The 18,883-nt window shown below is 43.4% G+C and overlaps 2 protein-coding genes across 5 annotated transcripts in view; one reads left to right on the top strand and one right to left on the bottom strand.

The window, feature by feature from the left end:
• The first annotated feature begins 328 nt into the window (after positions 1–328).
• DDIT3 (DNA damage inducible transcript 3) lies at positions 329–12,108 on the top strand. The gene is made up of 4 exons (XM_056562556.1): positions 329–474; positions 5,357–5,399; positions 9,984–10,156; positions 10,594–12,108. The coding sequence occupies exons 3-4, from the start codon at positions 10,016–10,018 to the stop codon at positions 11,083–11,085; spliced, it is 633 nt and encodes a 210-aa protein (XP_056418531.1). The 5' UTR covers positions 329–474; positions 5,357–5,399; positions 9,984–10,015; the 3' UTR covers positions 11,086–12,108.
• Positions 12,109–14,606: 2,498 nt separating this feature from the next.
• Positions 14,607–18,883, bottom strand: part of MARS1 (methionyl-tRNA synthetase 1) — a 54,050-nt gene continuing 49,773 nt past the window's right edge. The window contains exons 20-22 of one of the 4 annotated variants that reach the window (XM_056562554.1): positions 18,737–18,763; positions 17,082–17,192; positions 14,607–14,881 (exon numbers count right to left, since the gene is read on the bottom strand). In XM_056562554.1, the coding sequence (XP_056418529.1) occupies positions 14,732–14,881; positions 17,082–17,192; positions 18,737–18,763 (288 nt within the window). In that variant the 3' untranslated portion in view covers positions 14,607–14,731. The remainder of the gene's footprint in view (positions 14,882–17,081; positions 17,193–18,736; positions 18,764–18,883) is intronic. The other 3 variants (XM_056562552.1, XM_056562555.1, XM_056562553.1) reach the window with 3 other exon arrangements.

Genomic DNA, 18,883 nt, shown 5'->3' with positions numbered 1-18,883 from the left:
GGTCTTGGCCGCGGCTTGCCAGCTCTTGCATCACCCACTCTGACTCATCCCATCTCGTGACTTCCAACAGGACACTTCCGCCCCTTCTTTCATAACAACCAACATACGCCAGGAGATAGCCTCTCTTGCGTCTCAAGCCTCGCTCTGCATTCCACTTCTGCTCTCTGATTGGTTCGCCGGTCTCTCTTACTGACCAATTAAAAGCTCCGCTAGGAGTCACAGCGAAGAGGCCGCCGTCCGAGACTCGGGATTGGCTGGCGTCGTCTGCGGTCACGTGCCATGTCTCGGCTTCACCATTGGCTGAATTTCCCATATATAAAGCAGGTTTCGGCGTTTTGTCCTTCAGTCGTTTTGCTAAAGACGCAGACGATGATTAACATGAGCTCCTGGTCTCCCAACGAGAACCCACTCACCAGCACTCTGCGCCCCCGCCGCGGTCACTGCCACCAGAGAACAGACCCCACGTGGAGAAAGGTGAAGACATGTCTCTTGTCACCCCCTCATTTCTTCTTTTCTCTGCTATTCTCTGAGTGTTTCCCAACCAGGGTGCCTCCAGCTGTGGCCAAACTACAACTCCCAGCATGCCCGGACAGCCAAAGGCTGTCCGGGCATGCTGGGAGTTGTAGTTTGGCCACAGCTGGAGGCACCCTGGTTGGGAAACTGCTCTATGGGTTATTCCATTGTGTGCTGGGACTGATTACATAATTGTTAGATACTCTAATGGTTGCCATTGGTCAGCCTTCCCCAGTATATAGAACTACAACTCCCAGCATGCCCTGACAGCGTTTGGCCGCAAGGGCATGATTGGAGTTGTAATCTTATAGCAAGTAGAGATCCCATAGATCAGTGAGATTACCATAGATCAATGTTCACTGGCGCCCACTATTGGGCTGCTTGTGCCATCCGATCCTCTGTTCTCTCCTTTGGGCCCATTCACATGTCTGCAGAGAAATTCTGCTTGGAAATTCCATTGCAGCAGCCTCCTATTGTTTCAATTGGGTTCTGCTGCACCGTGGATTAACCTGGCGGAAAACTCTGCCGAGGAAACGTTAAATTCTGGTCTCCACCAAAAAGAATTAACATGTTCGTTCTTTTGGCAGAATCCACACTGTCCTACGTTGCCCTCAATGGGGAAAGCACTTGTCTGAGCGGTCCTAGTGCCGACTGATTCACTTGGCCCTTGCGGGTCACTAAATAGGTGCCCAGAATTTTTTCAGGTGTATATTCTGCCATGTGAATGGGCCCTTAGGGTTTGAGCACACATTCAGAATTATTATTTATTAACAATTTTTTCATAATTTTTTTTTTAATTGAAATTTGACTACAAAGACAGAAACAATGGAGACCATGTATAAAGGAAGGGCCGAGACTTCTCTCCTTAATTTTTCTAGCTCTATAATAATGGCAATCAAAAAACCTAAATGTTTGAATTCTACCATAGGCTCCTTTCACACTATATAAATTCATCAGTTTTAAAGATCGGTTTTAATGTTCCGTTCTGAAAACCCTTAAAATCGGCCGTTACAAAATCCCATTATGGTCTATGGGATTTTTACATTATCCATTTTAACCCCTCATAGCCCGTTATTGATAACGGACGTTATTTTGTGACGGGAGAAAGTAACGGAAGAAATGGTTCATGTAAAAATCCCATATACTATAATGGAAGTTTGGAACGGCCGATTACTAAATTACACTAAAATGGGTCTTTAAAACGGATGAGATTATAGTGTGAAAAGAGCCTTAGGGTATGGTCACATATACAGGATCTGCTGCATATTTTGTGCAGCTGATGCTACCCATTAACTTCAATGGGTAGCAAAATCAGCTGCAGAAAATATGAAGCAGATCCTGTGCGTGGGAGCGTACCTTTAGTTTACATTCACGCATACAGGATCTGCTGCATATTTTCTTCAGTTGATTTTGCTACCCATTGATATTATTGGGTAGCAAAATCAGCTGCACAAAATATGCAGCAGATCGTGTGAGTGTTCTCTTACTGTGGATATCATAAACTGGGTGATCTTCCTGAGAAGACAATGAACTTGGTCTTAAATGTTCCTGTCACTTGAGAACTTTTTGACATGTCTAAAAGTTTTGATTTGGAAAGGGTCTCAGTGCTGAGCCCCCCACCAATCAGTAGAATGAGTCATGATTCACAAGCGCTGAGATACTTTACTCCCCAGCGCAGTGATCTGTCTTGCTTCCCATAGACAAAGATCGCGGAGCCAGGCAGTAAAGGTTGCCACCGCATGCTTATTTCTGCTTGGTTTTGTGATCGGTGAGGGACTCGGCACTGAGACCCTGAATGCATGTCCCTTCAATAAGTCAAGTGACAGTGCCCAATTAAGACCTGATGTACTGGACCAATGGCATTAATACATTTTTGGTAAGCAAAACTGGACTATAGCTTCTTCTGATCTGAACCTGTATGTAGAGATTAGAGATTAGAGAATTTACAGTAAATTCGATTCGTCACAACTTCTCGGCTCGGCAGTTGATGACTTATCCTGCATGAATTAGTTCAGCTTTCAGGTGCTCCGGTGGGCTGGAAAAGGTGGATACAGTCCTAGGAAAGAGTCTCCTAGGACTGTATCCTCCTTTTCCAGCCCACGGGAGCACCGGAAAGCTGAACTAATTTATGCAGGATAAGCCATCAAGAGCCGAGAAGTTCGTGACGAATCGAATTTACTGTAAATTCGCTCATCTCTAGTAGAGATGTCACTGTAATGCTCTCACAGTGGTCTTCAACCTGCGGACCTCCAGATGTTGCAAAACTACAACTCCCAGCATGCCCGGACAGCCGTTGGCTGTCCGGGCATGCTTGGAGTTGTAGTTTTGCAACATCTGGAGGTCCGCAGGTTGAAGACCACTGCTCTATCAGGTAAATGGTGTCCAAACAAGATCCCCTGATGTAGCTTTTTCCATCCTGTTCAGTGGTTACAAGACTGGAATATGCTAGAAAGGGCCTGTTCACACTGCCATTGTGCTCCGCTCTGTCGGTCAGTCCGCGGGAGGGATGAGTTGTTAATCTTCTCACCTCCTGTAACATACTGGATATCCAATGGACCCCTTTAAGTCAGTGGGATCGGTCGAGACTTGGTGGTGTCAGTTTTGCTCTCACTCATTCAGCGCAAAAAGAGCCAAATGGACCCTGAGAGTCGGAGCATGATGGCAGTGTGACCTAGCCTAAGCCTGGTATAGATTCTGGAGGATGTACATGAGTTAAAGGATAGGGGATAAGTGTCTGATCGTGGGGGGTCTGACTGCTGGACCCCTCTGCGATCTCCCAAACGGGCCCTGGCACTGCCGCTCTGAGAGAAGCTAATGGGCGCAGCGTCCGCCTCAGTGATGTTGACTGTACGCCCCTCCACATACAGCTCTATGGGAGAAGAGGCACGAATGCTGCATCCCCTTATCTCCCATAGATCTACATGGCCCCGTGCAGGAGGTCCCAGCGTTTGGACCCCCCCCCCCCCTGCAATCAAACAGGGGATAAGTTGTTTTTGCTACAGATTTCCTTTAAAGGGAACCCCTCACATGGAATGTGCAGTCCACTCTGCAGCATCATATAGGGCAGGAGGAGCTGAGCAGATTTATATATAGATATGTGGGAAAAAATAATCCAGAATAACTTGTTGTTTATGGAAACTTCAGCTCATTCTGGGCGACTTCTCTTCAAATCGCTTGTATCTATGGATGTTTGGTCAACAGGAAATTGTTAGGATTTCAGTAAAAGGGAATCATCTGGATAGACGCAATATAAAGCTAGAAATCCTTTGTCCTGTATACGCCTGGAAAGTCTCCAGCTGGTCCAGACGGTGCACAGCAGGGATTACAGTGGCCTTACTGAATGTATTAGGATGGCTTATCTGACTCCGTATATAGAAGGAAATCCGCTCTGACTTGCTTACATACATTCAGTGTTAGAGGAGATGTTTAATGCTACATGGAGACAGTACTGCAGTGTTTCCCAATCAGGGTGCCTCCAGCTGTTGCAAAACTACAACTCCCAAAGGCTGTGTGGGGGTCTGGGTGCAGAGACCTCCACTGATCACTAGGTCAGCTGCTGTGCCCCTTCAGCTCAGAGCCTTAGCCTTTCTCTTAGGGTCCTAGAACCTGGCCCTTAGTGCTGGGCGGTATGACCAAAAATGTGGATCACTGTATTTTTCAAACTTATGGCGGTTCTACGGTTTGACTTTTTTTTTTAATTTTTTTTTTTTAAACTCCTTTCCCCCTTACTACCATAGACTTCTCCCCCCCCCCCCCTTCTCTAGGATGAATTATCAGCCGCAGTGCGCTGGGGAACTAACCATATATGACCCGTGGGCGCTGTCCTGCTTTTCCTCCCGCCCCCCCCCCCCCCCAACCGAATGAATTATCAGCCGCAGCGTTGTCCCCACATCGGGACTAGTCATGTTACCCGCAGGCACTGATCTCCTCCTCCTCTTCCTCCTGTGATTCACAGCGCTGGAAATGAATGAGTTGTGAGCCGGGGGCGCTGGACGGAGAACTGAAGCTGTCACCTCCCCCTGCAAGCGCTGAAAGCCAGTGGGTCGCGGGCGCTGCAGAACTCTGCTGATTCATTTGAAGGGGCCCGACCGGTATTGCGGTATAGGGAAAAATTCATACTGTACAGAAAAAAACACACCGGTATTTGGTATGAACCGGTATATTTCCCAGCACTACTGGCCCCCACTGATAAAAACTTCTGCCTGGAAGGTCAGTGACAAGTTTCTTGACAGCCCCCCAAATAATCCCATTAAAACTGTAAAGACCCTCTTCAAAATGTCACTTTAAGTCCATAGGAAGTATATCTCAGAAGCCCTAAGTGCATTGGAACAAATTAATGCATTTCAGTGGTCATAAGGCTTTTGCATTCTGCTTGGTTGTTGTTCTTTAGTATTTTCCAAACAGTGTGCCTTCAGCTGTTGCAATACTACTGCTCCCAGCATGCCTGGGCATGCTGGGAGCTGTAGTTTTGCAGCAGCTGGAGGCACACTGTTTGGAAAACACTAAATGGGAATCTTTTTAAGGTACATATAACTATATGGGGTGGGTGTGATGAGAAATAAAAACATTTTTTTTTTTCTTCATTGTTTTGGGATTTACAGACGCGTTAACTAAGGGGCTGCAGAGTAGTACAGTACAAATACTTTTAACCCCCCAATGACTTGCTGCTGATATAATCCTAATACAATTTTGCAACATCTGATCAATTTTAACACCAGATGTCACACGTTGCAGTACAAAGGGTGCAATCTCAATATCACAATCCTAATGTCTTATTACCTTTTTAGTTTATACTTTTATGTATTATATTGCTATTAACCTATTTTTGTAACTTCTTTTTCAGTGTTGGAAGCGAAAGACGACCTTTATTCATCATCACACCTGAGGTAATCCACTATATTAAATTTTTTTTTAGCTTGAAAGGGAAACTATACTGCCCACCTAACCCAAAGCATGGCCATGTCTAGATGTCGAAAACCTGTCTGTATGGGTGGGTAGCACAGCTGCTGCCATATTGATTGGTTATTCTGGCAGTGGAAATGCTGATGCTGTCAGTATGGCCAACACACTAGACAAGAACAGCACCCGATGGACCTCTTTGGCTTTCTGCCATGGGATATGACTTTTTTTTTATTTTATCACCTGGTAGCAGAAAGTTAAACCGCTTTGTAATTTATTTCTATTTAAAAATCTTAATCCTTCCAGTACTTACCAGCTGCTTTATGCTCCACAGGAAGTTCCTTTAATTTTTTGAATTTCCTATGACTACAGTGCTTTCTGCTGACACCTCTGTCCATGTTAGGAACTGACTGGAGCAGGATAGGTTTTCTATAGAGATTTGCCCCTACTCTGGAAAGTTGCTAAAATGGACAGAGGTGTCAGCAGAGAGCACTGTGGTAAGACAGAAAGGAAATTCAAACAGAAAAGATTCCTGTGGAGCATACAACAGCTAAGAACTAGAAAGGTTAAGATTTTTTTTTTTTTTTAAATAGAAGTAATTTACAAATCTGTTTAACATTCTGGCCCCAGTTGATTTAAGTGTTCCAGGGCAGTACTAGCTTCAGATCTGCAGCAAATAAGTGTTAAAATAAAAAAAAACTTAAATGACAAATGATTCAACTTTATAATATACAGTGAGCGAAATGGCCTATACGCTAGACCAGTGTTTCCCAACCAGGGTGCCTCCAGCCTTTGCAAAACTACAACTCCCAGCATGTCCGGACAGCCTTTGGCTGTCCGGACATGCTGGAAATTGTAGTTTTGCAACAGCAGGAGGCACCCTGGTTGGGAAAAACTGGTTTAGACAATGCTCTGTAAGTGTTGTACAGCATCTCAGCTGGGAGTAAGACTGGGTATGCCCTTTACTGATGGCAAACGGGTATCTTGAAGCTGTCTGTCATTGGTGAGTGGCAGGGCTGGGGATGAAGTCATTACAGGGAGCCCAGCAAAGATTCTGCTGAATTTGAGTTATATGATTAAATGGCAACTCTCATTAAAACGAATTTTTGCTATTGCCCTCCTTATGGTAAATAAAATATTTCTAATATACTTTGTTTAAAAAAATATGAAGTTTTCGATGTTTTGTGCTTAACCCCTTAACAACGCCAGACATAAATGTTCTGGTGAGCTGGTACTTAACGCACAGGATGTACATTTACGTCCTATACATAACCGCAAGCATCAGAGTGATGCTCGGGTCATGCGTGGCAGGTCCTGGCTGCTGGCAGCCAGGGACATGCCGGTAATGGCAGACATCCACGATCACGCGGATGTCCGCCATTAACCCCTCAGATGCCGTGATCAATACAGATCACGGCATATGCAGCATCACAGTCACTAAAATGGATGATCGAATCGCCTGCAGTGCTGCCGCGGCGATCCGATCATCCAGCATGGCAGCCGGAGGTCCCTCTCACCTGGCTCAAAGTGGAAAACACCTCCCCAATAATGAAAAATTATAGGTCTTCAAAATAGGGGTATTTTAAACATACTGATTTGGTTGAAAAGTTAGCGCAACAGTAATAGAAAAGTATATTATCATGGGTATCATTTTAATCGTATTGACCCAAAGAATAAAGAACACACGTCATTTTTACCATAAATTGTACGGTGTGAAAACAAAACCTTTCAAAATTTGCTAAATTGCGGTTTTATTTTTAATTTCCCCACACAAATAGTATTTTGGTTGCGCCATACATTTTATGGTAAAGTCAGTGGCATTACAACGGACAACTGGTCGCGCAAAAAACAAGCCCTCATACTAGTCTGTGGATAAAAATATAAAAGTTATGATTTTTTTGAAGGTGAGGAGGAAAAAACTAAAAAATAAAATTGTCTGAGTCCTTAAGGCCCAAATGGGCTGAGTCCTTAAGGGGTTAAACTCGAGAGCACCTTTTCCCCATCCTATACACAGACTTTGGACAGAAGTGTAGCCTGGAGTGCTGAGGGTGTGTCCAGCCTCATCCAATCAGAGCTCCTCTCACACTTAACTGCCATGCTGTTGGTTGGACACCCCTCAGCACTCCAGGCTGCACTTCCTGTGTTTTGGACTTCGGTCCAAAGTTTTTAGAGATTGGGGGTATATTAGAAATATATTTTATTCACCATAAGGAGTGCAATAGCAAAACATTTTTAATGAGTGCCCATTTAAGTCGGTGAAATCTTTTGCTGTTTCCGTTTCACTGCATTTAATTTTGCTGTAGACAAAAGCATATTTGACTACATTACTGTATACACTGCAATGCGTATTAATGTAAGTCGATGCCATACAGCAGCATCTGTTTAACATGCATCTTTATCATCAAGAGTATAAAATGTTAAGGCTGGGTTCACACCACATTTTTGGAATACAGTTCCCGTATTGGGTTTTTGATAAAAAATTCCTCAAAACCTGACTAAACTGTATCAAACGTGTACAAATGTTAATCTGTATACAGTTTGAAAAATGTCTGGTTGCATCCGTTTTAAGAAAAAAACTTATACATTTAACTTTTCATTCCATTATGGATAAAGTTTCACTTGCTTCATGGAAATTCCAAGGAAAAAACTGCAACATTGAAAACCGGATGGAACCATATGCACTTATGGTTCTGTAGTTACCATTGACTCCAATGTTTTAAAAAGTGTTTTCAATTTGGTTTTTCACCCAGACCAAAAACAATGGTAGGTTACAGTTTTGGGTACAGGAAAAAAACTGACAAAACTGTACCGGATGCAAAACGGTTTTCAATACAGTTCCGTACGGTTTTCAAATTGAAAACCTATACGGGAACTGTATTGCAAAAATGTGGTGTGTGAATACAGCCTAACGCCCCCCCCAAAAAAAAAGCAGTAAGAACCTAGCCGTGCTGAAGGATAGTTGGTGTCCAGGTGCTGGTGTATAGTACATTCAGTGAATGATTCACACCAGGATCTGCATAAACTGATGGACCCTTAGATAAATCAGCCTGAAAACGGGCCACAAATTTGGGACAGACTCCTAAGCCCTGATAAAAAAAGCTGTACAAGGGCAACAATCTGGTGTGTAGTATAAGGCTGTCTGTACATTGCATCAGTGTTTGAGGCTTGTCAGGATTCCCAATGCATACACATTAATGTAAACCCAGGCCAAAATGATGTTTTGTCTCTGGATAATAGGGATCTATGGATACTTGTACAGTAAATGAACTCTAAGGCTGTGCTTGTATGGCAGAATGTCTTTGTGAAGCTCTGCAGAAGCAGAGTCCTATTGATTATTATATAATTTTTTTTTTAAATGGGATTCTGCTGCTCTGTTCACATGGCAGAATTTCCACGGCAGCATCATCTGCTACGGAAATCCTGATTCCGGCATCTGCAAAATCATTGAACGTGTTCTGAGCTGTCCTAGCGCTGGCTAGTTTGTGGAATGTTTACCATGTGAACATAGCCCTAGAGCAGTGTTTCCCAACCAGGGGTGCCTCCAGCTGTTACAGAACTACAACTCCCAGCATGGCTGGAGGCACCCCTGGTTGGTAAACACTACCTTAGAGAGAAAATGGTGAAAGGTAAACTGTCACCAATTCACCTATACTATAACCAGATACACGAAGTTAGTGTGGGTGAACAGGAGACTGATGGAGACTGCTATATCTACCTGCAGTCCAGAGCCCCAATCCCCCAAAGGTCCCCCTCTTCCAGCGCTGACTTGCTCTCTGGAGGCGGGCCCGCCGGCTAAAATTAAATATTCATAAGCGCCGGACACGTTAGCGCTCAGTAGGCACGAGTATCTAAATTTAGCCGGCGGGCCCGCCTCCTGAGCGCAAGTCAGCGCTGGAAGAGGGGGACCTTCGGGGGATCGGGGCTCCGGACTGCAGGTAGTTATAGCAGTCTGAGACTCCATCAGTCTCCTGTTCACCCACACTAACTTCGTGTATCTGGGTATAGTATGGGTGAACGGGTGACTGTTTTTTTTCCTTTAAGTGTAGTTATGAATGGGTGGTCTAGTCAGCATTTTTTTTTTTTTCCCAACTGCATCCTCAAACTACTTGCGCTGTGGTATTTGAGACAGCTGGTTCTTAAACTGCACCTGATGGGATTACAAGAGCCATCTAGTGGCTTCATGTAATTCCAAGTAAAAAAAAGTGGTGACCTGAAACCAGTTTCCTTACAAAGTCATGGCTGTAAATGTTGGCACCCCGGAAATTTTTCTAGAAAATGAAGTATTTCTCACAAAAGGATTTCAGTCCATTTTTGGAGTTTGGTGTGACATTATGTCCAATTTGGCTTTTTTATTTTTTTATCCAATACACACAAAGGGAATAAACATGGTGTTACTGCAATCCTTTTCTGTGAGAAATACTTAATTTTCTTGTAAAATTTCAGGGGTGCCAAAATTTCACTTACAGCCATATGTAGTCTAACATATATAGGTTTTCTGCATGTACATAAGTGGGTGGGCTAAAACTTTTTCTTTTATAGTTTTGAATAAAAATGTTTTTTTTTTTCTTTAGTGTGGTGGTATTGTGCAGCAAGACTGTCAAAAATGATGGCAGAATCTATGCCGTACTGCGGCACGGCTGGCCCCCTATCGGGGCTGGAGCTGGAGGCCTGGTATGAGGACCTACAAGACATCTTGTCCACGGAAACAAAAGATAACACAGCTGTCCAGTTGGTATCTGAGCAGGTTAGTGCTATCAAGGTGGTGATACGTAGTACCAATCTATATAGTTAGAGTGGTTGGCATGTTTTATTCATGTGACTGGTAAATCTGGACTTTGCCTATTGTGTTGAAACTCGCCAAGATGGTGTCTAGATCAGCCAATTGGATTCAGGTCTCGTTTTTGAAGGCCATATAACTCCAAAAAAGGAATATGATTGCAGCATTGAAAAGAGTGCTGCTTATATCAACCAAAGTGAAGCCGATCTGTACCCCCAGCAGGGGAAATGTAGTACTACATGGCCATTCAGGTGAATGGTTTTAGAATACATGAATGGCCAAAGCGGGTCAATGTTCATAAAGGGTGGACCTTTCCCTCGAAGAGAAAAGGGCTTGTCCATTAGAATATCCCCATTATTTGAAGGTTCCCCCCATTTATCTAGTATTTTCTTTTCTACACCCAGGTGGAAACTCTGGATAGTTCTCCTTACCTCTGGACTCTTGAGTCAATCGATTCCACTTTACCTGTGAACTTTACCGATGAAGAAGTGGTTGCTTTGGAAACAGTGGTCGACCAATTGCCTTCTGAGGTCTTGGAGTTTCTAGCCCAGGGATCACTCAATGACTTTGATAATCCATCTACTTCTTCAGAGTCTTTAAGCAACCAACAGGAAGAGGCCATAGAGGTGGATTCTGGCTGCAGTAGCTGTCCATCCCAAACCCATACAGAGGACGAGGACTCCAGTGGCAGCCAATGTGGAACAAAGCGGAAAAGGAACACCCAGCCTAGAGGAGGGAAGGTGCGAATGAAGGAGAAGGAACAAGAGAATGACAAGAAAGTAGCTCATTTAGTGACTGAGAACGAGCGTTTAAAGGGGGAGATTGAACGTCTTACTTTGGAGGTGGAGAGGACCAGGAAGTCTCTCATAGAAAGAATGGTTAACATGAAAAAATGAACCCTGCAAGTAATTCTATAAGAACTGCCTGGAAAACTGTTATTTATGGAGTTATTGTCATAACTGTGTATGGATCTGTGTAACATTATTTAATGTCTAGAAGGGTAAGGCCTCCTGCACGCATGGCTGCAGACTATATCAAATTTGTATTAAAGTACTCCGGTGCATTTTTTTTTTTTTTAACCCTATATGCCCGGGATACCAAGGGAAACAAAACACACTAACTCCCCAATCCTCCACCCCCCTGGTTTTTGATATTGGTATCCTGTTCACCTGCTATGGATTTGAACTTGTAAAATCTACGGTTGCAGAATTGATGTTGTAAGCCGCAACTGCTGATTTCATGTATTTGGGATTGCCTTGTACAATCCGCAACTTCAAATCTGCAGCAGCGTCAGTGTATAACACTTAGGTTATATTGACATGTACAGATTTTAAAGATGTAGTATACATTAATCTTCAACAACTTTGCAGCAGATACTTCATGTGTGAAAATACCTTTTAAGGATGTTTCCCAACCAGGGTGCCTCCAGCTGTTGCAAAACTACAACTCCCAGCATGTCCAGACAGCCTTTAGCTGTCTGCGCATGCTGGGAGTTGTAATTTTGTACAGCTGGAGGCACCCTGGTTAGGAAATACTGCATTAAGGTCCTCCATACATATTAGACAGTCCAGCTAACCCCTTCTATTATGTATGGTGGTCTTGTGACATGTCGAGAGATAAAGATGCAGCACATTGGACTGCTTGCTTTTTGTGGTGTGGGCTTTTTGGTTTAAGGAGCCATGTGCATGAGGCCTTTCTTTCAAAACAGCACTCGCGTGTATGTTCTGTCCCTCTACCTGTTTGCAATTGAATATAGCATGTCTCCTTTGTAGTTAAAATCAGACTGGAAAATATTCTAAGAGGAACATGGTATAAATGCGGTGGGATCACATTTGAAAGCTTTTCTGATGTAATTAGAGATGAGCGAACTTACAATAAATTCGATTCGTCACAAACTTCTCGGCTCGGCAGTTGATGACTTATCCTGCATAAACTAGTTCAGCTTTCAGGTGCTCCGATGGGCTGGAAAAGGTGGATACTTTCCTAGGAGAGACTCTTCTAGGACTGTCTCCACCTTTTCCAGCCCACAGGAGCACCTGAAAGGTGAACTAGTTTATGCAGGATAAGTATCAACTGCTGAGCCGAGAAGTTCAGGACGAATCAAATTTACTGTAAGTTCGCTCATCTCTAAATGTAATCCCACAAAGTGTACAGACCAAATGGCTAAAACTCCTCTCCTCCAATTCCAGTTGTGTAAATAAATGTCTATAATACTGTTTTTTTTACATATTCCACACAAATATACTAAATAAATTTCACTTTTTTTTAAAATGTATCTTACTGCACAGAAAACAATTTAAAATTCCATGGATCATACTATAGTAAGGGCTTACATACAATACAGAATTATTCCAAGCAGAATTCTGCTGCTATGTGCATACTACAGAAGTTTGTGCCAGAACCTCTGAGGAACATGTTCATTCTTTCAGTGGAATCTTCCATGCACTGTAATCAGTGACTGTATTTAAAGGAAAACTGTCAGTAAGCTTCCTTCCCCCCCCCCCCCGGGAGGACACAGATCAGTTTGCCACCTACCATGCCTGGATCCATCTGCTGTCTGCCTATTTTTTGTTATGCAAATGAGCTGCTATTTTATATAGCCTATACTACTGACTCAGAACTACCAGTAGTTTTTGATGATGAGCAGAGCCATAGGCTGTCAGGGTATGCTGGGAGTTTTGGGCTAGCTGCACCATAGAGCAGTAATCTGAAACTCAGTCTAAAGTTGGTTCATAATCTTACCTCCCGGTATGTTACAACAGCACAGATCACACTTTCTCTCCGATATTGACAGTCTCCTTGAATGCTTCAGCACAGCAATAGCTGGTGGCAAGGAGGAGGCACTGTGCCAAACCTGTGAGCTGGTAGTAACATTACAGGCACAGAGGGGAAATGAAGCAGCTGCTCTGGACACAAGGTTGTCTCCTACGTTTTTTAGAAAACTTTTTGAAAGAAGGAGACATGGGGGCTGTGGATGTTTTGCTATTTTTAGTTGACAAACTTTAGCTCATCCCTACTTTATGGTTTGTAGTATGCCAGTGTCTTCCAACCAGGGTGCCTCCAGCTGTTGCAAAACACCTCCCAGCATGCCCAGACAGCCAACAGCTGTCTGGGCATGCTAGGAGTTGTAGCTTTGCAACAGCTGGAGGCACCCTGGTTGGAAGACACTGTAGTATGTATTCCCATCTTTCTTCTGCCTTGGCAGGAGCTTGCAAAAAATTTGTCCCCTGTAGCCATCATAACTACTGTATATCAGAAGCAATGCGGATACATAGTACACAGATGTAAGTTTTTCATAAATGCCCCGCCCAGATAAGCCCACCCATACCTCCTAGCAGCATAGTTACATACACGTGATGAATTCACTCCCAAACATGGTAAGTGATCAGCACCCCCCCCCCCCCCCCCCCCTCCTAAAGGAATTCCTACATACCAGTAAGTTGCATTTTTAGAAATGACAAGTTCTCTAAGGCATTTGGGCACTGGATTCAAAACAAAGATACAAAAAATGCCAAATTTGGATGAGCCATTTAGTTAGAAACCAGCTCACTTGCACTATGATCCTGTGTTTTCATGTCAGTTCACCTATAACCCAGGACTCCACAGTGATTATACCTAAGTCATAGCATGTGATAGGAAATCCACTACCATGTAGCATGGACTATGGGGAAGATTTATCAAAACCTGTGCAAAGGAAAAGTTGCCCATCAGATCACTTCCTTTATTTTGCACAGGCCTTGTTAAAAATGAAAGAAGCGATCTGATTGGTTGCTATGGGCAGAGTTTCATCTGTACAGGTTTTGATAAATCTCCCCCTACATGTCACTTATCTGCAATTTGGTTTCAAAAATCTGTGTTCTTTATTTTAAATGACATTTCACATTTGTACTGGAGCCCTGGCAAAAGTTTGGCATTCATATGTGTTAAATGAGAGGAAGTCCTAGTGGCCAATCAGAAAACAAGAACTGGCTTATAACCTGTTCTAGCGTCACTTTATGAGGGAGATTTATCAAAATCTGTTCAGAGGAAAAGTTGTCCAGTTTCCCATAGCTACCAATCAGATCCCTTATTTTTAACAAGGACTCTGCAAGAAGAAGCACGTTGATTGGTTGCTATGGACAACTAGGCAACTTTTCCTTTCAACAGGTTTTGATTATATATTAAGTTCTGTAAGAAAACATGGGATAGAAAGGCTTATGTTCCATCTGTGTAGCATTGTCTTTATGAATGGTCCTGGCTTGGTGTCATGTGGCAGGCAGACGCTACCTTTGTACCTGCTCCCGTGGGGACACAGAGTGGTGCAGTAATTGGTGTTGCTATAACACTGTTCTATTTATCTCCTTTCTGCAGCAGGCCATTGCTGAGTGCAATAAGCAGACACATCTTTCCCTAGTTACATAGGCTCAGCAAGCCATGCAATCCTCTGCAATACATTACACTCCATGTAAACAAGGATCAGAATCATTTTATTTAAAATGTTCACAAAGTTAACCCGTTCGGTGTTGCAGACGCCCTACAAGGTCACAGTTATAAATTATGGAGTCATTTCTTCTTCCCTTTCTGAGCAGGTGGTTCTGGGGTCTTTCCTTCCGCCAATGCAAGTTCTTTCTTTAAAGCTAGAAGCTTCTGAACCTCACTGTCAATCAGAGCTTTCTCTGCCTTCTTGCTCTTTAATTCCCGAACCTGGGTACCCTGAAAATGTCAGACAATTGAATAAAACAGAAGAAAACAAAAAAACACTACCTCTTTATCCAGACCAGATTTCATGTTACACATTTGCAGTCCATCATGCATTATACATCCATCCATGTTCGTTAAAACCATTCCTCGTAGGGAACCACTTTTCAATGCGGCTTTAGGTAGTCTTCACCAAATCATGAAGCTGGATATTAGAGATAAGCGAAGTTACAGTGATTCGATTCGTCATGAACTTGTCGGCTCGGCGGTTGATGACTTTAGCCTCCGGTGGGCTGGAAAAGATGAATAGAGTCCTAAGAGAGTCTCCAGCCCACCTGAAAGCTGAACTAATTTATGCAGGCTAAAGTCATCAACTGCCGAGCCGAGAAGTTCGTGACGAAGCGAATCACTAACTTCGCTCCTCTCTACCGGATATCCAAAGTCTAATCTCAAACTATAGGAAGATCCAGGCCAATGTTTTTTTTGTTAAGCATGTAATCTTTTCAGTAGAAAAATCACATACGGTGTTAAAATATGCCAAAGAGTTGTGGCTTATCTGTTGCACAATTTACATTGCATTTAAGTCTATATAAGATTGTGTCCAGAATCCACATTGCATATAGAAAATGTATTTCTACTGTATACAAATTTGCATAGCAATTTAAATGGGCACAGTTTAAAATTTTCCCTTACTGTAACGTCAAACATTTCTGTAAATCACTTAAAAATGATGCATTATCTAACTTTAACCCCTTAAGGACTCAGTGCGTACCTGTACATCCTGAGTCCTCTCCCATTCTATAATGCAGGGCCCGTGGCCGCACACTATTAACCCTTTAGTGAAAGTAAAAAGTTGCCGGTTAGCTCAGGGGGCTGTTCGGGATCGCCGTGTCCGATCGCCGAATGACTGCTCAGTGCCTAAGATCCAGGCATGAGCAGTCAAGCGGCAGAATCATTGATCAATGGTTTCCTATGAGAAACCATTGAACAATGCAAAAGAGCAGGGCATGCAGTTTTATAGCCACTAGAGGGGGCTATAACACTGCAAAAAAAAAAAAAAGAAAGTGAAGATCATTTAACCCCTTCCCTAATAAAAGTTTGAATCACCCCCCTTTTCCCATAAAAAAAAAAAAAATAAAAAAAGTGTAAATAAACATATGTGATATCGACGTGTGCGGAAATGTCCGAATTATAAAAATATATAGTTAATTAAACCGCACGGTCAATGGTGTGCGCGCAAAAAAATTCCAAAGTCCAAAATAGCGTATTTTTGGTCACTTTTTATATCATGAAAAAATTAATAAAAAGCAATAAAAAAAAGTCAGATCAATACAAAAATGGTACCGCTAAAAACTTCAGATCATGCCGCAAAAAAAATAAGCCCTCATACCGCCCCATACACGGTAAAAAAAAAGTTATAGGGGTCAGAAGATGACCATTTTAAACGTATATCATTTTCCTGCATGTAGTTATGATTTTTTCCAGAAGTACGACAAAATCCAACCTATATAAGTAGGGTATCATTTTAATCGTATGGACCTACAGAATAAAGATAAGGTATCATTTTTACTGAAAAATGTACTGTGTAGAAACTGAAGCCCCCAAAATGGCGTTTTTTCTTCAATTTTGTCGCACAATGATTTTTTTTTACCGTTTCACCATAGATACTTGGGTAAAATGACTGACGTCATTACAAAGTAGAATTGGTGGCGCAAAAAATAAGCCATCATATGGATTTTTAGGTGCAAAATTGAAAGGGTTATGATTTTTTTAAAGGTAAGGAGGTAAAAACAAAAGTGCAAAAATGGAAAAACACTGAGTCCTTAAAGGGTTAAATTCTTGGCCACTGAGCGCCTCCTTTTGCTGCAAGGTGCCCCTAATCTCAGCAGCAGTTTAGTGCTGAGTGTAACCCCTCCCCTGCCGTTTCTTTCTACTCAAATAACCCTTAACAAAGCCCTCTACATGCCATCTATAGAAGTGTACTGCAAATCATTCCCAACACTGTGCATTTCCACCACCACTATGTCATGGCATAGAGAGGAGTAGGTGCTGTGATTGGCCAGACAAGGGACAGGAAGTTCTGTGTGTGGCCACACAAAATAGCAGACATTGAAACTTATGTAACCAAAGTATCATTGTAGGAAGTGAAGGTACATTATAGATGACGAAGCTTCTGTTCTCAGATCTAATTCTTGTAGATGAAATCTTTTCTTACCTGCTTCTCTACCTCTTGCATTAGCTCTTTTATTCTCGCTGGATCACCAACACTTGCAGTTTCTTTGGCCGGCTCGGCTGCTGGTGAGGGTGTTTTAGGCTCAGCTTTCACCTGCAAAAAATTGTGTAAGAGATTATAACAGCATTAAAGGGGTACTCTGCCCCTAGACATCTTCTCCCCTATCCAAAAACATGTCTGATCGCTGGGGTCCTGCTGGATGACTGGCCATGCGGGGCGGAGGTTTGTGATGTCACGGCCATGCCCCCTCAATGCAAGTTATGGGAGGATCCGTCCCGTCCCCTCCCATAGACTTGCATTGAGGGTACAGCTGTGACGTCACGAGTCTCCGGGGCTCGGAGATCGCGGGGGTCCTGCTGTTCGGGATAGGGGATAAGATGTCTAGAGGCGGAGTACCACTTTAACAAGATAATGTCAAACACAAATAAGGTGTGAAATAGACAACTTCATGCATGGCACCAGTGTCGCTCATTCTGTGGCATGGCGTTATACTGTATAAGCAATGGTTGGCACCTGAAAACACCTATGATGTGAGAAGCGTATACACCGGATGTGTGTAAACTTTGTTACTGATAGACCATGTGGACACAATGACAGCTTATAATTTAATAAGCAGCTGAGTGCAATAGTAACACTTTAATGACTTTGTGAGAAGGGGTATTGTTTTGGCACCTTCTCCTGTATGGCCCACTAGCCTCCAGCCATTTCTTGTTAGGTTCAGGTTCCTCCCGGCTACAATGGCGCTCCCTCCTGCTACTCAGCACTTACTAGTCTCGATCTTGATACAAGGAAATGCCTCCTCAGCAAATCACTGGCTGCAGAGGGGACTCACCTTAGTGCAGTGTTTACCAACCAGGGTGCCTCCAGCTGTTGCAAAACTGCAACTCCCAGCATTCCCAGACAGCCTTTAGCGGTGTGTGTGTGTGTGTGTGTGTACATTTGGGAGATTGGGAGAATGTATGGGCAACTTCACCCAAGCCATGCTAACTCCCTGCCTCCTCCTTATCTTGTTATGACTCTGTAGGCATTAACGGATAAAACGGTTTATTCCTATTACAAGAAATGATGACACCAGGTTGAAGGCTAAAAAATCATATTCTACTTTGTCCCTGCAAAGTGGATCCCATCCAACCCCTAAAAATCTGTGGTGGTCCCAGTAGTGTGACAGGCAATCACTTGGAATGGTAAGAGAAACTTTTCATTCATTCATTATGGAGGGGTGCTGCAGATTACTAAAAAAATCAAGGGTTGCAAAAACAATTAAAAAAACAAAAAAGCCAAACACGGGAGGGGACTTTTCCCTAATAAAACAGAAATGTAGTAAGATACTGCGAGGTGAAAGCATTAGAGGGGTACTCCACTGGCCAGCGTTCGGAACATTCAGTTCCGAACGCTGTGTGAGTGCTGCGGGGGTCGACCACACCCACCTCGTGACGTCAGACCACGCCCCCTCAATGCAAGTCTATGGGAGGGGGCGTGGCAGCTGCCACGCCCCCTCCCATAGACTTGCATTGAGGGGGCATGGCCGACCCCCGCAGCGTGCGCACAGTGTTCGGAAATAAATGTTCCGAACGCTGGCCAGAGGAGTACCCCTTTAAGCCAGCAAGCATCTGCAGCCGAGCACATGGAAGGGTTACCTGCTTCTCTGTGCCGTTACAATCCACCTGATAGAAGAAGGATTGGGAGGGAAAGTAAGAATTATAGCAGAAGAATGAGGCTGGACAGAGGATGACCAAGTATTATCCACATAACTATGACTATGTTCACATCTGTGTGGTGGCTGC

The sequence above is a fragment of the Hyla sarda genome, chromosome 2 (genome assembly GCF_029499605.1).
Source record: "Hyla sarda isolate aHylSar1 chromosome 2, aHylSar1.hap1, whole genome shotgun sequence".
Taxonomy (NCBI): Eukaryota; Metazoa; Chordata; class Amphibia; order Anura; family Hylidae; genus Hyla; species Hyla sarda.
Note: the sequence above shows the minus strand (reverse complement) of the source record. Positions and strands in the feature narration are given on the sequence as shown.

What these genes read in the sequence shown, in the direction of transcription:
- DDIT3 (XM_056562556.1), top strand. Translation starts at nt 10,016, where the DNA reads ATGATGGCAGAATCTATGCCGTACTGCGGCACGGCTGGCCCCCTATCG. An exon ending in TCCAGTTGGTATCTGAGCAG is followed by an intron (nt 10,157 to 10,593) that starts GTTAGTGCTATC and finishes TTCTACACCCAG; the next exon opens with GTGGAAACTCTGGATAGTTC.